General features: G+C 46.8%; 1 protein-coding gene across 3 annotated transcripts in view; it reads right to left on the bottom strand.

Annotated features, from left to right (window-relative positions):
- TBC1D5 (TBC1 domain family member 5) overlaps nucleotides 1–21,106 on the bottom strand; it is a 119,606-nt gene that overhangs the window by 29,299 nt on the left and 69,201 nt on the right. Inside the window, exons 14-18 of one of the 3 annotated variants that reach the window (XM_055071568.2) lie at nucleotides 13,527–13,636; nucleotides 7,078–7,175; nucleotides 5,749–6,011; nucleotides 2,689–2,848; nucleotides 2,245–2,545 (exon numbers count right to left, since the gene is read on the bottom strand). In XM_055071568.2, the coding sequence (XP_054927543.1) occupies nucleotides 2,343–2,545; nucleotides 2,689–2,848; nucleotides 5,749–6,011; nucleotides 7,078–7,175; nucleotides 13,527–13,636 (834 nt within the window). In that variant the 3' untranslated portion in view covers nucleotides 2,245–2,342. Of the gene's footprint in view, nucleotides 1–2,244; nucleotides 2,849–5,748; nucleotides 6,012–7,077; nucleotides 7,176–13,526; nucleotides 13,637–21,106 lie in introns of those variants that run through there. The other 2 variants (XM_055071567.2, XM_050179592.3) reach the window with 2 other exon arrangements.

The raw sequence follows: 21,106 nt of genomic DNA, 5'->3' as shown, positions 1-21,106 counted from the left end.
GTTTGGGCGAGTTGGTATGTCATGACTGTTTTAGGCTTGTAGCGCAGCTCGGAAGAGCAAAAAAGGAAGGAGGTAGGGGTAATCAAAGTGAACGGAAAACAGAGTGAGCGCTACTCTGTTTTCCGTTCACTTTGATTACCCCTACCTCCTTCCTTTATTGCTCTTCCGAGCTGCGCTAAAAGCCTAAAACAAAAAAGACTGGATGAACGTTTCCGTCCCCTTGGAATCAAGGGGGGACCGAGTGCTTATAAGCCGCTGTTGTGCGGATGCTCGACACGCTTTTCTTAAGCAGTCATGTTGGACTGAGACACTCTCTCAAGCAGTCGTGTTAGACTGACGTACTTTCTCTCGCAGTCATGCTAGACTGATGAACTGCATGTAAATACTGTAAATAAACCCGTATTCCTCGTTCTGGACGAGAAGCAGTCCTTCCCTTCATCAACGTCCTTAGCGTGGATAAGTTGGACGACGGCATGGGCCAGCTACCTTCTAATTCATGCCGGACTCCAATCTTGACAATGGATCATGAGCGATGGGATTGAGCCCCCAATCCTGACAACGCGAAACACGCCACATGCCACAGGCTTGCTGTGGCCACATGAGTGTCGCAGGCCTGGCGCTCGCTGCCCGACGATATGGTGGTGCGGGCATTCAAGAAGTGCTGCATTAGCAACTCCTTGGACGGCACCGAGGATGACATGTTGTGGGACGCAGCCAGTGAAAAGCAGTTGTCTTCGGACAAGAGTTCAGACAGCTCAAACAAATGAGCAGGTGACGAGTCTGGCGGCACCGCTAAATAAAACGAAGTTTCGTGCCTTATAATTTTTATGTTGACTTCTTTGCTTCAATGTAAGGGGGTCGACCTATATTCCACCTCGACCTATATTCCGCATTATACGGTAGTTAAAAAATATGATAGCTCAGTAAATGATTCCATATTACAAGAACTAGGAGACCGGTAAAAAGATCCAACAGCGAGGGAATCACCATTGCTCATTCTAACCCTGCACCATATGGATTCAGAATGATTTAAAGAAGTAGGGAGTTCAGTACTCTGAAGACACTCACTAATGAGAAGAAAAACGCCACCACCATGAGTGTTTCTGTCACACCGGTAAACATCATAACCACATGGAAATACCTCGTTATTGCCGATGGATTCATGAAGCCAGGATTCAATTCCGATCACTATGTGCGGTTGGACAGTGGAAAGTAAAGCTGCGAACTCATCTACCTTATTTTTCAAGCTTCGGCAGTTAACTAACAAAAGATTAAGTGTAAGGTAACAAGAAGTGTTATTTTTCGCGCCAGTACGCAAGGTTTTAGGTTCTGCACAATGCTTGACTTTTAGCTATCTTATTATTTTGGTTACCAGCTTTTTTCCGCTATCATAGCCAAAGATTTTGTTGCCCATGTGCAGTTTATTGAAATGTAGCTTAAATGAGAGGTTTGTGGCTAAAGCATATTCAACCAGTTTTGATCATGCATATCTGATAGCAGGACTGAAATCCTCTCGAATTGCGTATTCCTTATCTTTCAGCTTGGATCCGCACAACAAAAGTTGTTCCTTAACTTTAAATCTACAGAAATTGACAATAACTGGCGGATTGTTTCCCTCAAGAGACGTTCCCAGCCTATGAGCATTGTTCAATATCTTCTGTTGTGATAGTCTGTTTGAGCTAAAAGAGAAAACGCGATGTTTCAAAAAACGCGATGGCTTTTTTCTTAGAGTCTCTCCAACTTTCATTTTCGCAATCAGATAGGCCAAAAACTATCAAGTTATTTCTGCGCGACCTGTTGTTTGTATCCTCAAGGGACGTTTTAATTTCGACCATTTTTCGCAGATTTTCTGAGGACTCTTCTTTGGCTGAAAGTAGGTCACTTTGAAGAACAGCGACTGTGTTCTGTAGTTCTTGTAGCAAAAGAGCGAAAGCAGACTGTTCTGTCTTGACATCTTCAAGCTCGGAGAAAAAACGAGTCTGCCCTTGCTCAAGCCTGCGGACAATAGCATAAATGCCTTCAATACTAGCACTTCCTCCAGTATTACCAGCATCTGGATCAGGGCCAGGGTTTAATTCGACATCCCCGAAGAGAAGTAAACGTAATCCAGAGAAAGCACGGTAGGCAAAAGCACGTAACCTGATACATTTTCTCACGTACTCCAATAGACTGTCAGAGCACAACACCGCAATCACACATTGGTCAGAACACCGGTAACAAGATGCAGGGGTTCGGTAACTAACCTGTGCAAAAAGACTAGGTAAGCTCATGTTGACAGCGTTGTAGCCCCCGGCAGCAGTCCGTCGAAGCACAGCTTAAGTAGTGCCTCCGCCCCCCTTGTATCAGTTGACATAGGCGGTTGCCAGGCCAGATGAATGAATGTATCCAAAGTAGGCGGCTGTTCGTTGATATCCGGGAAATGCGATGATTGTGCGGCAAAGCATGCGTCTGTTTGCCACGTAGAAACTGAAGGTGGTGGCAGGTTCCCAGCCACATCGAAGAAACCGCCGCTGGGCCCCGGAATCAGTAGAGCTCCGAAAAGCGCCTGTGCAAAAAGACGAGGTAAGCTCATGTCGACAGCGATGTCATGCCCCAGCAGCAGTCCGTCGAAGCACAGCTTAAGTAGTGCCTCCACCCCCCTTGTATCAGTTGACATAGACGGTTGCCAGGCCAGATGAATGAATGTACCCAAAGTGGGGGGCTGTTCGTTGATATCCGAGAAAGGCGATGATTGTCTGGCGAAGCACGCGTCCGTTTGCCACGTAGAAACTGAAGGCGGTGGCAGGTTCCCAGCCACATCGAAGAAACCGTCACCAGGCCACGGAATCAGTAGGGCTTCGAAAAGCACCTGTGCAAAAAGATGAGGTAAGCTCATGTCGGCAGTGATTTCGCGCCCCCCTGAGTTTTCAGCTTTTCAGGTTTTCCCTGAGTGCCTTTGCGAAATTCCCTGAGTAACCCAGAACTTTTTTATGTCAGGATGGCCTGACATCATGTCGCCAGATGCTGTCACTCTCTATCAAGCATGTTACAAAAATAAAAAATGACTTAATCTAGTTTGAATAGTAAGGAGTAGCGTTTTATTTGCAAAGACTGTGGAAGCTTGGGCAAGTTGGTGTGACATTCTTTTTCAACAGCGCAAAGGACAAGGATGAGATGAGTGCGCATACACAGCACTGACCTACAACTAGTTTTATTGAAGTGATTTTCACTGCTTAAATACGGTGGCAACCAATCTCAAATGAAAAACAAACACAAAATTGGCAAGAATGTCAGCACCTGAGCACAGGGTTACAGGGACACATTAACAGCTGTGCACGTGTTTCCTATTGATCTTCAAGAAAGCGCAGTTCTTTTTCTTACAGAGCTATTGAGGCAGCGCTTACGCGTTTATCTTTCAATTTGTGGATTTCATGGGCTTCAATAATCTCGCTAGTGATTTTTGTGAGATTATCTGACAACATGCTGCACTGACTGAAAATGGGATAACACGGCGCTTTCTTATTCTTTTTTTCTTTTTTGTGTGCAGTCTCTGCAATGAATGCTCAGATGACCGGATGCAGCGTTGATCACGTTGTTGTTATGTTCCCGTAGCTGGTCGTTAAGGCATCGACCAGTTTGCCCCGTGTAGTGCTTGCCACAAGATATGGGAAACATGTACACAACATTGCTGCTACACGGTACAAAACGTTTTTGGTGCTTCTTGGCACAACCCTCCTTTCTTGCGTTGCTAGAGTTTACAATGTGGCAGAATTTTGAGTTTATCGGGTGCGGGAAAAACAACATTCACATTGGCACGAGAACCCACTCTTTTGAGGTTAGGTGAAATGCGATGCAGGTAAGGGACAACCGCAGCCTTTCTTTTTTTTTTTTCGTTGTGCCTTTCAGTGGCTTCGCTGCAGCCTAAATTTATGATATCTCTTAACAGGTTCTCTGATACAGCAATGAGAAGATCGGTTGGGCAACCTGCTGCCTGGAGGTGCACCACCTGATTTTGATAACTGTCCTACATCAAATGATGGCAAGATTTTACTAGGGCATTTTAAAAACATAACTTTGCAATGCCACGCTTGACAAGCATGGAATGTGCAGAAGTGAAAGGCACGAGGGGATTCTGGCATCTTGGCTCGTGTCACCAGCACACACGGCTATCGCTGAGGTGCATGGAAAGGTCTAAATAACGCAAATTTCCTTCAGAAGGCATATCATGTGTCAAGACAAGTGGGTCAAGACAGGTGTAGAAAACTGATAAAACTTTCGAGACCGAAGCCTCTGCGTCTATAACTGCACGTCATAAAAACTAAAGAATCTTGTGTCCCGTGACAATTGACCCTTCCCATGCTTGTTATGCTTCACCGCAATACTTTCGCGTATGCTTCACAGCGTGACACTGCTGTATTGAGGCGAAGCTGACTTTCGAAAACCGGCATTATGCAAAGTATTATGCCTTCCGAGCTTCGAAGTCAATCGCAAGGACCACAAAGGTGGAGTCAGTGCTATTGCTGACAGCGGCGAATTCTTTCAATGAAAAACACGGCACCCAACGGAAAGAAGCTTAATAGCGAACGTAGAAGCAGCTAGGCCTAGTGTTGCCGCAGTGGTGGCTACGGCTGCCAGCGGATCTGCTTTGCGAGAGCGCTGGTTCGAGGCGGCGAGGTAATCAAAACGGCAGCGGTGGTGGCTTTGATTAATGCCGTTTCGGACACGCGGTCACGGCAAAAAGTCCGGAAAATTGGACGGCGAAGGGTTCTTGCGTCCGAAATTTCAGATACATTTTCGGAGACATTCTTATACATAGACTCTATGGGGTACGTGGTGGTGCCGCGAAGCCGTTCAAATTATCGGGCGTCCGGAAAGTCGGCCGTTGATAGTACACTGGCAACTCCTCCAGCCAACAATGTAGCGTCAAAGACGATTCATGGCGATTTCTCTCTTGTTACTCGAGCCAGCATTACCGCGAGTTTCGTTCCCTTTCACTAAAGTTACAGCTAAAGTTACAGCTAAATTTCCCTAATAGAAGCACAAATTCCCTGAGTTTTCCCTGAATATTTCTAGACTACTTAAAATCCCTGAGAATTCCCGGTTTTCCCGGTTGGTAGACACCCTGAAAGTAGAGTCGTCACTAATTCTAAGACCTCTTGTGATGACATGTTATAAGTGTCGCTGTGCAAAATGCACTGAAAACCGTCATTCTTTATCAGCATGCCTTGATTCCAGTGCTGTCTTGTCTTGGCTGATGACAATTGCACCCAGTATGCACCACGCAGGTTGCATGTCGCCATCAAAATAGCCTGCCCACCACCACCATTGGCCCCAAATGTGTTGTGCGCTACACCTAGCCTCAACTCTACACTTGCCTGTCCACTACCACTGTTGGCTCCAAACGTGTTGTGCCTCTAGGGGGAGTATTCCTTCACACTTCATGGAGCTTAGTAGAGTTCCCTGGGACCAACATGCTTGAGAGCCCCTGCTGTAATCATTATTCATCTACTAGGCAGTTTAATGGATTTGAGATCACTGCAGAGATCAAGCACGCAAGACACTGCCTGGTCACCTCTAAAAATTTGTCTTCTGATGCAAGAGAAGTCCGTGAACATGCAAAATTCTATCAAAATTTTAAAGTATATTCAAGAAACAGTTTTTAAAAGCTGACCCTACTGCTAAGCTACAAGAAATGTTGTACAGTTCAAGTACAGCTCTTCTAGGAAATACCACCAATTAATATACAGCAAAACAAAGTAGGTGACTCACTTGAGTATCTGCTACAGAGTTGTGCCTCTGCCACGGTGGCACCTCACTCCCTTCTATGCTGCCATGGCGCATGGCAACAGTGGAATTTAGCTGGACCATCTCCTTTTCATGCTGGTCACCCTCGCTGCCACTGCTGGCTAACAGGCTTAGGCTCTGGGTGATGGGGTTCTTCTTGATGCCCCGGAATGACCACACCTGGTTGTGCTTAGGCTGGGATCGCAGTGGTGCCGCACGCCCCTTGCCTCTTGAAGCCGCACTCTCTTCTGCAATGATTTGCCGACTAAATGGCTTGACTGCTTATCAATAGGCTGCCTGCTGTTTGCCTGTGCAAGCAGGCCAAGGTTGTCTAGGAGCTTAACACCGAGCTGGGCAAATGGGTTTTGCATGCTGTTTTCCTCTAAACAGAGTAATTTGTCTTCTGAGTGGGATACCATGAGCAATAAAGATTCGAGCACACTCTGTCAAATGAACCAATCTAGCAGCACTGTAGAGCAGGGTGTCAGAACAAAATGTTTTTCGTTTTGGTTTTGTCCCACTGAAAAAAGTTCTGCTCCACAACGAATAAAATGATGATCCATAATGGTTCACAATGGTTTATGTTTGCATGCAAAAATTTCCAAAGCAAAGTAACGATAAAAACATAGTGTTTATTGTTTTCATTAATTTAAAGTCAAGGCAATGAGCATAACCCCAGAAGCAGCACGTCATCAAGTGTACTCATCAAAATGCCAGACCTCTGTTCCGATAAAACTAAAATGAACGATAAAACTTTGGTAACAAAGCGGTGTATCCGTGGAAAACGAAACGACAAGCTCTTCAGCATGCAAGTCCTGGATTTTGCTACGATGCCGATCTGCTAGTGCACCGAGTGGCAAGCTTAGATTAATGGAGCGCTTGACCGGCTATCACTCGCACTATCCCTACCTGAGATACGCACTAATGCTGACATTGCCTGACGTCGGTTGTTTTGGATTGCCGACTTTTCCATTGAACCGAAAACCGATAAAAAATATTTTGGTTCCACTCCAAAGCAAAATAATAAATAATGTTTTGGTTACCTTTTTGTTCCAGTTAGAAATGTCATTTTGCTTCCATTCTGACACACTGCTGGAGAGCATGATCTATTGCCAAGTTATTGGCGCCATACAGCAACTGCATATTTCATCAGAAACACTGAACTGCCTGAGCATGATCCTCAAAGTGAACCTAATGGCGTACAGTGCACTACACATTTCACCTCAGAATTTCCAAACCGCTTGAAATAGCAATGAAAAACAGATTGCCATTGCAGTGATGCAAGTTTCTAGTTCTCTTTCATGTCATTCTCACCATCAGAAACTTCAGAGCCGGACTCCAAGGTCGTTGGTTCACTGCTGGCTCTTGAGCTCGATGCCTGAATCCCCAAGGTATTGGGCCGACCTACAGGCCTGAAAGAAAGACAAGCAGGATGCACACAATGTCAGTATGATCTATTGCCAAGCTAATGGCAACATAAGGCACCATCAGACGCCATCAATGACACCGGAAGAGTGGCAGTTTGGCATGATACGACAGCAACTACTTTCAATTGACAGCATCCTGGAGCATTGGAAATGAGAAACTGCAGAAAAAAAAGAATATATAATTTTATATCTTGAGTAGAATCAAGCCACGATTAAATTGTGCATTTTATTTGGTGTCTTGTTCCATCCAGCATTTGGCTTGTTTTCTAGTGGAGTGTAATTGACTCAGATATGTAATATGAAAGACATGATACGCCAACGCATCATCACTTGTGAGCCCCTACATTACCATTCACATGATTAATGCCCCCAAAATAAACATGGGCCGTAACAAGCCTACTATAGTACATTCCAGCACGTCCAGCAACCTAGACAAATGGTGTGTGAGGCTCTGGTGGTGTTTACCATACTAGTATGGCCTACTAACTATACATTGCTGCATTAAGTCAGCTCAACAGGCTGCTACTGCTCAAAATCAAGGTGGACAAGGAGGCACTGAACAAGTGTCCTAGCAAATGTTTTCTCTCCGAAATGTGCACATGAGGTCTGACAGATTTCTGGATGCCATTGGAGACCCTACCTCTCAAATTTCATTCTAGTGGGCATGAATGCATTCCTCCACACTGCAGCTCATTACATGATATTGGACTTGCCTGCTAGCAGATGGGTACAAGATGCCACATGAGGTTTAGAGATAGCAGTCCTAAAGGGGGTCTTACATAATGTCACTCATTGTTATCTTTCTACTTGAGAAGAGTGGTGCCGCAAATCGTTTATTTTTACTTTTGGAAGCTTACCACATAGAAATATGGCACAAGAATGTGTTCCACACATATGCAATGAAACATGACTTGTGAGGCCTAATGCAGCAGCATAGCATAGAATTGAGCAAGCTGGAGCAAATGCCAAAATCTTAGAATGCCCGGAAAAGCTTTCACCAGCTTCCTAATGTTATAAGGACCGCATTGACACCACCTCCATGGAAATCTGACCACCGAGAACCCTGGGAAGATTCTTGAAAGTTTCGTCACCACGGGTGAGCCGCTAACCCTAACCAGCAGCAGCAGCCGCTCGCCTCGCCGACAGGGATTCCCGCGATGGCACTTGGCCTAACCATGGTGAACGAAGCGACTACAATCGGTGACCCCCTCTATACAGCTTCCGGAGTATCCGAAGAATGCATGGACCAGACTACCGAACCGGTGAGCGAAGAAACTCTGTACCATAACACCGTGAGAGAAGATATTAACTGGCAATCAGTACAGACACGAAAGCAATGCAAGCTAGAAGCCTTGGAGAGGTGACACGATAGTGTAAAGCCCCAAAACCCCGCAACCACCACTAAGACATCATCAACAATGCGGAGAGTAGCTAGACCTCCACCGCTTCTGAAAAATGACTACTACAAAATAATCATTCGTCCAAATCAAGGACTACCATTAAGAAACGTGCTCACTCATACACTCACACGAGCGATCATCGACGCGTGCCAGAACGAGTTCACGGATGACAAATTCCCTCTGAGAATCAACCCAGGATCCAACATAGCCATCCTATCGACCCAGTACGAAGCGGTCACCAAAAAAGAACGACACATCCACACCTTAACACTTAGCGGCAGAAGTCACGCAGTGCGTGCATACACCGCCCAAGGAGAAGGCACCATCAGGGGAGTGGAACATGGAATATGGATTTAGATTTGGCAACAACCCTGACAGTACTCTCTCGTGAGAAAATCCCACATCTTATCATCACGATATGCCCTGTCAGGAAGGAGAGATCAAAACAAGTCATATGCAACGTATAAAGTCCCCCCGCGACAGAAAGGCTAACTTCGCGTCATTATTCGGGAATCGACAGGGAATGCTGGAACACTACAATCGCCTAATTATAACCGGGGATTTCAATTGTGGGGCTACTCAAAAGAAGGCACGTGGGGCTACTCAAAAGCAGACAAAGGCACCAAGCTCTTAGAAGCCATAGAGCGCCACGAATACACATTAATTACCGTGTCAGGTACGCCTACTCAAATGGGAAACAGCGTCAGCAGGGACACAACCCCTTATCTCACCATCACCAAAGATACCGTGGGAACAAGCTGGAGGGCTCTAGACGACTAGCTGGGTAGTGATCACTACATTATCGAAATCACCAGCACCTTGGCCAAACTACGCCGACCCCTAGGGAAGGCCAAAATTACAAATTGGCCTAAGTTTAGGGAGAGGCAACAGTCCGACTTCGATACAAGTCCGCCCTTCCCGGAACATCAAGGCCGCTTAACCACGATCAAGGAGTGGACCCAACGCATCAAAGAACTATATGACGCCAACACTAAAGTGTACCAAACCGATACCGACACGCCGGCAATCGACAACCATCTAATACACTTATGGGAAGCATGCAGAGGCCTCACAAAAAGATGGCGCAAACAGAAGTTAAATCGCAAACTTAGATTTCGAATTTCAAACGTCACTAAACAGGCCAGCAATTATGCCCTGACGGTACAGAGGGACAATTGGCGTACATTCTGTGATTCGCTTAAAGGCACGCTAAGCCCCAAAAAGACGTGTAACATACTCCGCAGCATCATCAATCCTTCAAGCACCAAAACAGAAACAAACACAACCCTACAATAACTCGTTGGCAAATATCTGGGAATCCAGGATGAACTTATACAGGAACTCCAGCAAACATACACGATAATCCGGACCGGGCATCCAGCACCATACCCTCAGTATACAGGACCTCCGAACGAGAGACTTGATGCATCCATCACGTATGCGGAGGTATACGTGGCAGCACAGAGCTTCAAGAAAAACATGGCACAGGGCCCCGACGGATTCACCAACGCCATCTTGAGAAACCTAAGCGATGAAACCCTCCGAGCCTTTACACAGCAGCTGAATGAAGAAATATGGACACCGGGCGGAACATTACCCGAGGAATAGACTATCGCTCAAAAGAAGTCGTAGTCATAGTCCTTATACCCAAACTGGGAAAACTGCGCAGGCTCGATCAATTACGACCGATCTCGCTCACGTCTTGCCTGGGCAAACTTTTTGAATGAATTGTACTCACTCGAATAGAACAACACATGGAGAAACATGGAATACACCCTAATTGCATGTACGGATTCCAGAAAGGCATGTCAGCAAAGGATGTCTTCCTCCTCCTCAAGGAAGAAGTCCTCAACCCACAACCGGGCAGCAACAACAACATACTCCTAGCCCTCAATGTGGAAAAAGCTTTGATAATATAGCACACGAAACCATCCTAGATGGTCTCGCTGCCATAGGATGCGGAGAGCGAGTATATCAGTATATCGTGGCTTTTCTCAGTCACCGCAAAGCCCGCATCGGCATAGCAGGCATACAATCAGACATACATGGTCTACCGCAGAAGGGTACTCCGCAAGGACCAATATCTCCTTTCCTCTTCAACATCGGACTTAGAAAACTTGCATTACAACTAGAAAATATCCCAAAACTCAGATGCGCCTTCTATGCCAACAATATCACCCTATGGGCGACCAAGGGTTCATGTGGCGACAGAGAAAACACATTACTCACAGCTATCGGACACATCGAGTAATACCTAACCACAGCAGGAATGAGATGTGCCCCACACAAGTCGAAGTACCTTCAAGTCTGGCCCAAGCAAGCTAAGAAACATCGAGCCCCGCTAATACATCTCGAGATTGCCGAGAAACATATAAAGCGCGTCCCGATAACACGTTTACTAGGTATGCAAGTCCAGGAGAACTACGGCATAAAGGTAGCCTCGGAGAAATGAAATCACATATAAGAAGCATCGCATCACTCATCGCCCCAGTAGCACGCAGCAAGGATCGTTTCACAGAGGACGAAACCTTAAGACTGGTACAAGCCCTCGTCATCAGCCGTGTCACGTACGCACTCCCGTGTCAAGCGCAAAAGCGAGACCGAGCGCATGGACACTCTTACAAGACCGGCGTACAAAACGGCCTTACAGCTACCGTCAAGCACAAGTACAAAGAAACTACTAGCACTAGGGGTATACAACACCTTTGAACAGCTAGCAAGTGCAATGCTCATAGCGCAGAGGGAGCGCCTCAACAAGACACAACAGGGAAGGCACCTTCTTCAATGGCTAGGGTACCCACTGACTGCCCACTACTGCAAAGAAGAAACACTACTCCTGCCTAACCACATTAGAGAGAACATTGTAGTAGACCCTATCCCCAAGAACACGCACCCCACCCACAATCAAGAGAGGAGAGCAGCGCGTGCCTGCATGTTGCACAAACGCTGTTTCAGAGACCCAGATACATACTACACGGATGCTAGCCCGTATCCCTCGTCACCACGTTGTGGGCCTAAATACACAATCACCGCCGTCAATCAGGGGAACCTGGTAGCCTCTGCCTCCATCTGCACCATACGCTGCGCAGCAGCAAAAGCAGCAGTGATTGCTCTCGCACTTCGCGATACCGAGAGCAAGCGAAGGTCCGCATCCATCCTTACAGACTCACAAGCGGCATGTAGTTTATGCATGAATGGAACACTCCCTACACAAGCCATTCGAATTCTGGGCCGCCCACTAGAATGGACATACGGTATTGTCTGGCGCCCCGGGCACGAAGGCCTGCGGGGCAACGAAGAGGCGTATTGCGCAGCTCGAGGTCTCACTAGCCAAATGGCAGACCACACCGTTCTTCAGCCCCCGACAGACCAACGAGCAACCCACGAGTTATTAACCACAAGTCAACAAATACTGCAAGACCAACGTCTCGAAAGAAGACAATACACTCCCCCACACAAAGCTCTCAATAAACTCCAGGGAAGGGACTGGCGCTGCCTGCAAACGAACACATACCCACACTTGTCTCGTCTACATGCAATCTCCCCAGACAGATATACGTACCGGACAGGTCCCTGGTGTAGCAACCACGCAGCAACACTCACGCACATAACACACGAATGCACCAACCATCCGGGCGTCCCAATTTCGCCAAGAGTCACAGCACACACATTCATTATGTGGTCTTGGAAGGCAAGACTCTCTGAACTGGACCTGGGAAGCCAACTGGCGACCCTTGACCAGGCTTGGCGAGCCGCGATCGCCAGTGTAGTCCTGTCAGAGGGAACCACCCAGGAATAAACCGCACAACGATTTCTGTAATAATAAAGTTCCTACCTCCTCCTCCTCCTCTGCATCATGATGTCATGACACATGCATCTTCTGGGAAAAGAAACTGAAAATGTGTGTAGAAAAGTTGCTCAAGTAAATTATTTAGGCCACTCTGAGGCTTGACAGTACTTTTAAAGCGACGCTGTATACATCTACCGTCCAAGGAAATTTTCGTGTCGCCGTAAGCAAAAAACTCCCCATACATGGGCCGATCCCGGAGATAGTGCAATGCCGGGCCGACTTGCGGCGGAGGCGAAGCAGGCGTTAAGCACTCCCCTCGATCCAGAAGATTGTGCTATACCAGCCCAACCCGCGGCGGAGGTGAAGCAGGCGTTAAGCACTCCCCATACATGGGCCAATCCCAAAGATGATGCAATGCCGGGTTGACCCGCGGTGGAGGTGAAGCAGGCGTTAAGCACTCCCCATACGTGGGCCGATCCCGAAGATGTGCAATGCCGGGCCGACCCCCGGCAGAGGTGAAGCAAGCGTTAAGCACTCCCCATACTTGGGCCAATCCCGAAGATAGTGCAATGCCGGACCGACCCGCGGTGGAAGTGCAGTTCGCCATTAAGGGGCCCACATACACAGCTTCGTTGGTCATCATTCTTCACAGAGTGGAAGGGCACTGAGATTTTTTTTTCTAGTCTTCAGAGGTCCAGGACTCCAAGTTAATGTGAAAACGAATACCCTAGTAGAAAATATTATGTCAGTACTCAATCAATTATGTTTTGTGTACCAGCAAGATTTACAGTGATTTGTCATGCTCTGTATATTACTACTGGGCAGGCCATAGGATTAGTGAAACTTGACATAGATGAATGAAAGACTGAAAATCTCAACTACAATCCATGCAGAGTGGGTGCAATTGCCACTTTTTTGGCAGCGTGCAATTGCAATTACTTTCGAGTGACAGCATTTCAGCAACCCCCGGCACCAGAATGAAAAACTGTAAACAAAAGAATCCTGTTATACACTAAAGTCTGCAGCAGAATCAAGTTGTGATGAAGTAAATTTGGCAGTTATCAGAACCTTTAGTGAAGTGAAGTATATAAGCTCACAATGCTTAAAAGTTTAGATTACACATAAAGTTGCAGCTGCTTATCTCACCTGCCAATAGACCTTGGGGCATCAACTGCCAGCAGGCTTTTTCCAGATATTTTTGTGACCAAGCTGGGACTGTACACCTCAAATTCTTGTTCACCTGGCTTGAAATATTTCTGAAAGGCATGAGATAGGTTTTGAGGCTTGCATGTGACATTCCAACAATGTACTTGGAAGCAGTCATTCAAAGGACAGTGCCATTCCGCCTGCATGTATGGATTCAGCAGCAAGCACACCTTACACGCTCACTCACATTTAGGTAATTCCAAACCAAATGTCCCAGGCATTGGGCTGGGCCCTCTCCAATTTGATTGCACCCACCATAGCGGCATAGTGGCCTTGCCATTGTGCTGCTAAGCCCGAAAGCGCGGGATCAACTCCCAGCTGCCGTGGCCGCATTTCAATGGGGGCGAAATGTAAAAACACAAGTGCACTGGGTGCACATTGAAGAACCACAGGTGGTTAAAAATAATCCGTAGTCACCCACTAGTGTATGCCTTATAATCATATGATGAGTAAAACCAGAACAAGGCGAAAATAGGGGCCAACATTTCGAAAAGTGGACTTGTCTTCTTCAAGGTCTTGAAGAGGACAAGTCCACTTGTCAAAATGTTGGCTCCTGCTTTCACCTTGTTCTCGTTTTGCTCATCGTCTTGAATGTTTATCTCCCACCTTCTTCATGTTTTCCTTGGATTATAATTATATGGTGGTTTCGGCACGTAAAACCAAATAACTTATTATTCATTATCCAAATTTATTCAAAAAAATTGTGGTCAATCATTTTAGTGCAATATATGACCTCGCAGATTATTTCTGCAAAAAAAATTTCTGTCTCTTAGAGCAATCTGAATAATGCCATGGTGAGCGAAACCTAGGTTGTGAAGAAAGTAACAGTTTCGCCCGAAAGGCGAAGCATCAATTATGATAGCAAATTAGTGCACAGCTATACAAAGTAACGGTAGCAGTTTTATCGGCCGTATAAACTTGTAAATATAGGCATACTAACTAAATTAACAAGCATCGTGTCATGCGTGCGCAAGCAAAGATGAACACATCTCACTCCATGGCCGCGGAAACTCGCTGTCAAAACACTGGAGTGAGGAAGCGTGGTAGCTGCAGGGAGGGAATTCACCTTCGTGCTGCATCTAACATCAACACGAACTAAGCAGCGGAAACACAGCGCAAGGCGAACTGCATTGCCATTGCAGATGGCTTTCAAGATACAGTGACCCAAGCGGGTGCGCGCGGCCACCCAGGCCGCCCGGAGTAGAATGTGTCCCCCCTCCCTACCCTCCCCACAGACCCTCGCGCGACGAAATACTGCGAACTTCCTCCCCAGTTCCCTCCCTTGCGTGCCAGAGACTGAGCCGCGATCACCAACTCACCCTTGCACCGTTCTACTCGCCCTTGGACTTCATACGGAACCTCACGGCGACGGCAGAAATGCGCCTGGAGTGTCTCTATATCACAAGAAAAACACCTGCGGAAATACAATACTACCCAGAGCACCTTAAAGAGCTGCTGGCTGCCAGAATAGGAATTGCACTCTCTTATTCCTTTTCTTATCTAGGGATATAGAGGTATCCAGCGACTGTGCAGGTGGCAAAATTGTGTGCTGCTTTGTGTTTTCACGTTTTGACACACATTCGCCGATTTTCTGTGGAGCCGCCTCTCGTGCCGTTAGTGCATCAGAGCTGACTGCTTCTTTCTTCGGCAGAGGCGAACTTTGGTAGCGCGCTGAATTCGTGGGTCATCTTTCGGATCTCTTGACAGCACGTAACATAAGCATTGCGAATGGAGAGTATACTGTTGTCTTGTCATATTTTACAGGGAGTGCCTGTCCTCTTACTGGCAAGAGGCAAGTCTGTACAACTAAAAGTGGAGGCGATAACTATCTAAAAAGAAGGTGCTGCCTGACAATTACTGAGCTGACTGTGTTGCATGCAACGTGGATGGCGAGAGCACATGTGGGTTTACTCTGACTGCGTAGGTTTAAAGAAGGTTGTAGTTGGCAACGGAGGCAAGGAGATGACAGTACTGCTTCTTCTAGTGTGGCCGACATGATGGAAGACAGACATTGTAGTGGACGTGCGAATGCTTCTGCATCTGAAGCTTGTACCTCGGAAGGTTAGTATAAAGAAGGTTAAAGGACTTACCATATTTACTCGCATAATGATCGCACCAGCGCAATGATCGCACCCCTGAATTTCATCGTCAAAATTCGATATTTTTTTCTTTCCCGTGTAATGATCGCACCCCGAACTTGCCGCAGCAATATGTCGTGTACCAAATCTAGCTAATAATGCGCTTACCATCTGTCGAATGCTACGCGAACGACTCTTCAAGACAAAATAGGCAGTCTGCACGCACCAAACATTCTTAAGCAGATGCCCCATTTCATTCCTTTCGTCACTTTCCGCACTTCCATGACAAAAAAAAAAAAAAAAAAAAAAAAAAAAGACTTGCCTTTATTATGTGTAGGCCTTATAATGGTCGTGGTCAACAACAACAAAAAAGGCGCCTTTCGATTCTTCTCGTCTGCACTTATGGGCACGCAACAAATCGCGAGCGGAAACGATAGTAGCCATGCTTACACTGATACGTTAGAAGTGTACCCTATTCATACGCTGATGCTTGTAATGCAGCTAAGATATTCACCCACCCTTAGCGGAAACGTGCTGTATTAGGATGGTAGTGAAGACAAATGCCGCAGTTTCCGCAGCGCGCCCGCCATGTGTTTCTATGTCACTGGCAGCTAAGCACGCCCATCTGTTTCCGTCCCCTCAAAGTGGACATGGCTACGTTATTGTCGTAAACTTGCCGATATTAACAATATTATTTATTACTGATACGGAAAAAACTGTTTCAATGCACGTAATGTACTCACGAGAAGAAAAAAAATTGCTTGGCGCATTCAGCTTGCTCCGCCGGCCGCCATCTTTGTTTTGGTGTCCCGCACTACATACAACGGCAGCCGCCTATTTGTTAAACTGTTGTCATCTCGCAGCAAACGCGGAATGAAAAAAAAAAAAGCCTTTTTTTTCTTTTCGCTGGAAATTGAACCTGCGTAAAGATCACACCCCTGAATTTGCGTCAATTTTTTTTTTTACAAGGAAGTGCGATCATTATGCGAGTAAATACGGTATACTTCTTAGTTTACAAATGAACTATTGAGTTATATCTTATGCCTTCGTCTTCACGAGATGCACTTGCTATTTTGACGATTAAGAACTATAAAGCAAAATGAAGTTGTCTTTGATTACGGTTGTCCTCAAGTTTATAATATTGTCACAAAGACAACTAAGACGGGCTCGCCGAAACAGAACAGTCTTTTTTAATGATGGCCGACTATCCCAAAAACATGGCACACAACTGCGCCCTTTGTCGTCTTCTCTCTGGTGATTGGTGCCTGCAGTGGGCAGCTGACTTCTGGCGATCGGGATTCATAGTGAGCAGCTTACTTCGCGTCATTACTCCCCACGTGAAAAGAGACCGTCCCGTTCGCTGATTCAAGGGAGTAAAGGGTGACAGAGGGCGTGAATATTATCAGATGGACACTTCTTTGCTGGCACAGTATGGTTTGATCCATACTACGTGGACAATCTCGGCTCGTGGCCATCGTTGGCTCAAGCTCATAGTAGTACTCTGAGGGACGACCTCGTAGTTCACATCGCTGAGTCGCCTGACGATCTTGTGCGGGCCAAAGTATCTGCGCAGTAATTTTTCCAACAGTCCCTGACGACGGATGGGTGTATGCATCCAAATGTAGTCGCCGGGTTCGTACTGGATGTTCCTTCGGCCACTGTTGTAATGGCGGGAGTCAGTACTCTGTTGGAGATGGATACCATTGCAAGCAAGCTGTCGAGCTTCTTCTGCCTGCTGGATGATGTCTACAGCATTGCTGCTTCTTGTTTCGTTGTCTACCGGGAGCATGGCATCTAAAGGTGTTGTTATGCAGCGCACATAAACCCGTTTAAATGGTGTGAATCGGGTGGTTTCCTGAACAGCCGTATTGCATGCGAATGTCATGTATGGTATGGCAGAAATTGGTCCCATAACTTGTTCTCTACGTCAACGTACATTGAGATCATACAGGCGATAGTTTTAACGAGGGGCTCCATAAGTCTATTTGTGGGTGATAGGCCATAGTTTTCCAATGGTTGGTGTGGGTCAGTGTGACGTTCTCCTGGATTAAGTCAGCAGTAAATGCAGTCCCTCGACCGGTTATTGAGACGTAAGGGGCTCCGTGGCAAAATATAATGTCATGGACAAAGAACATGGTGACTGCGGCGCAGGTTCTGTGGGGTACAGCTTCTGTTTCTGCGTGCCGCATTAGGTAGTCCATTGTGAGAACTATCCATTTGTTGCCTGCTGACGAAGTAGAGAATGGACCGAGAAGATCCATTTTAGCCTGTTGAAACGGTGCTGGAGGAGGGTCCAGGGGTTGCAGAAGACCAGCAGGTTCCAAAGGTGGAACCTTGTGCTGCTGACAATCGGGGCAGCATCTCACGTAGCACTGAACAGACGAGAACAGCTGTGGCCAGCAATACTTCTGGCGTATGCGCACAGGTGTCCTGGCGAAGCCTAAGTGTCCGGCACATGGGTCGTCATGACACACTTGCAACATTTCTTCATGCAGTGAAACTTGGACGACGAGAAGGAACGTTTCTTGGTTGTTTTTGAACTTCTTTTTCTAGAGAACGTTGCTGCGGAGACAGCAAGAAGTCAGTCCTCATGACATCAGTCGTGGGACAACAACGTGGGCTCCCTGGAGGTATGGGATGAGGGGACACAATGTACTGTCTGCATGTTGGAGGCCGGCCATCTCAACAGTGTCTACTACACCAAGAAAAGGGAAGTCATGCTCTAACTCACATGGCTTCAAAGATATAGGTGCATGTGAGAAGCAGTTGGCGTCGTGGTGCTTCTGTCCGTATTGATAAACCACTGTGACATCTTACTCCTGAAAGCTGAGGCTTCAACGAGTGAGGCTGCCTGAAGGGTCCCTAAGATTTGCAAGCCAGCACAGCGAGTGGTGGTCACTTACTACTCAAAAAGTTCGGCCGTACAGGTAGGGTCGGAACTTGCCGATGGCCCAAGCGACGGCGAGACACTCCTTTTCAGTCGTGAAATAGTTGACCTCCGTCATTGCCATACTGCGGCTTGCATAGGCTACTACTCGTTCAGCGCCATCTTGCACTGGACGAGTATGGCACCAAGCCCTATGTTGCTGGCATCTGGGTGGATTTCTGTGTCAGCCTTGTCATCGAAATGCGCGAGTATGGGGGCTGTTTGCAGTCGCTTCCGCAATTCTGTAAAAGCTACTTGTTGCTCGTCCGTCCACTCGAAGGGTGCATCTTGGCGTGTTGATTTCATTAATGGTTCAGTGATCCTTGAAAATCCTTCGACAGAATGACGGTAGTGAGCACAGAGGCCTAAGAAGCATTGAACTGCCTTCTTGTCAGTTGGACACAGGAACTTTGACGGCAGCTAGCTTCTTGGGGTCTGGCTGAACACAGCGGGGGCTGAATGAATGAATGTGTGGTTTTTACTACATGTCAGAGAAACTTGAGCGCCTGAAAGCCAAAATGACATCTCTCACGCTTGATAGTCAGTTAACTACTGGGCCAGTTGGTGATCTTGCATAATAAAAAGATTTTGCACCAAAAACAACACACACAAGACGACAACACCACAGGCGCTTAGTGTCGTCGTATTTCTTTTGTGTGTTGTTTTTGGCGCAAAATCTTTTTAGTTTGATAGTCAGATTTGCTTAGCAGATTGCGATGAGTATGTGCTTGAGTAATTCTATATGTTCATAAACATTCTTGAAAACATCATGTGATCTAAGTAGATTACGCATGTCTGCCATTTTAGTCCAGAGAGAACAGTGTCCATCATCTGCTGAATTGTGGCAGGTGAGGAACACAGGCCGAATGGGAGGACCTTAAATTCAAATAATCCATCAAACATCACAAATGCTGTTTTTTTTTCCGATCATTCTCATCTACTTCGATCTGCCAGTACCCTGACGTAAGATCCAAAGAGGTGAAAAATTGGTGTGGCGTAGGCGGTCCAGAGTGTCATTGATCCGTGGCAGGGGATAAACATCGCGTTTGGTGACGCGGTTAAGCCGCCGATAGTATACACAGCAGTGTATTGTCCTTCTTTTGAACTAACACAACGGGGGACGCCCATGGACTTATGGATGGCTGATTCACATCATACTGATCATGTCTTGAACCTAGTGCTTTATCACCTCCCTTTCCGTAAGCGAAACGCAATACGGATGTTGATGAATGAGGGATGCCGACTCGTCCATAGGAATGCGATGTCTTGTGATGGAGGTGCAGCATACTTTAGACTCGGTAGATTAGCAGGCAGAGAAGTCATTGACAAGGTCAAGTAGTTGCTGTTTCTGTCCTTCCGATAAGCCGGATTTAATCTGAATGCGATCGCTCAGGTTGACCACTTCCGATGAATTAGGCGAAGCAGTTCCGAGCGAGGCAACATACGTGAGGGCAGCAATTTCATGGAGGAAAGCGACAGCTGTGCCTTGCGGTAAGTGCTCACATTCATTGCTGAAGTTGGTCAGCAGGACTGATGAGTGTCCATTCCGAAGCTAGATGAGGCCCCGTGCAATGAAGATGTTCCGTTCAAGCACTAACGAAATGTTTGCCTCAGCATTGCCCTCATAGCCATCGAATGTGTAGCACATTACCAGAGTCAGTAGGCTGCTTCTTGGCGGTAGTTATGCTGTCATCGATGATACGCAAGACGTTTTCAGTGTGATTCTCATTGCCAGCATTGCTTGATATGGCTTTTGCTGTAGAGAATGTCATACTCGATTTTTCCAGGTTAATTATGGCTATATTTGCCTGTAGAAAGTCCGTGCCGAGTATCAAGTCCTTCGAGCAACTGGGCAGAATAACGAAAACCCTGACGTGCTTAAATCCACGAATATTTACTCGAGTAGTGCGTCTGCCCATGGGAATTAGTAAATGACCTCCAGAAGTACCAATTTGCAACCCAGTCGATTGTGTAAAAACTTTCTTTAACTTTGATGCAAGCTCTCTGCTCATAACCGAGCTGTCCGCATCAGTGTCAATTAAAGCACTGAGTTCTTCGTTGTCTATGGTAACCAGTATGTCCAACGTTACAACTTATTGTTGATCGCCGGAATGCGCCTGAACATCTGTTCGTTGTCGTCTTGATGGAGGATATTCGATGAGCTCGGCGTCAGCGGCTTTACCTCCGGAGGTCGCCTGACTAAGTTTTCTGCGTTTGTAGGGCTGGGCAAAAGACACCTACGAGCGTCTCGAGGAAACACGGGGCTGGGAGATCGGTATCGAGTGGGCAATGAAGAACAGGGCTCGTGCCTTTGCTGCTCAAATGAATTATCTTGACGTGAGATGAAGCTCTCTATCTCCACAGGGTGCTCACCAAGTCGTGGATGAGGAGCACCTGGAGGGAACCCACGGAGACCCACGAGCCGATAGGGACACATCCTGTAGATGTGGCCAGCCTCTCCACCATGAAAGCATAGGGGCCTGAGGTCAGGTACTTGCCAGACATCGCTTTTCCAG

This window comes from Dermacentor andersoni, chromosome 5, assembly GCF_023375885.2.
Source record: "Dermacentor andersoni chromosome 5, qqDerAnde1_hic_scaffold, whole genome shotgun sequence".
Taxonomy (NCBI): domain Eukaryota; kingdom Metazoa; phylum Arthropoda; class Arachnida; order Ixodida; family Ixodidae; genus Dermacentor; species Dermacentor andersoni.
The sequence above is the reverse complement of the archived record's forward strand: the minus strand, read 5'-3'. Positions and strand labels throughout refer to the sequence as shown.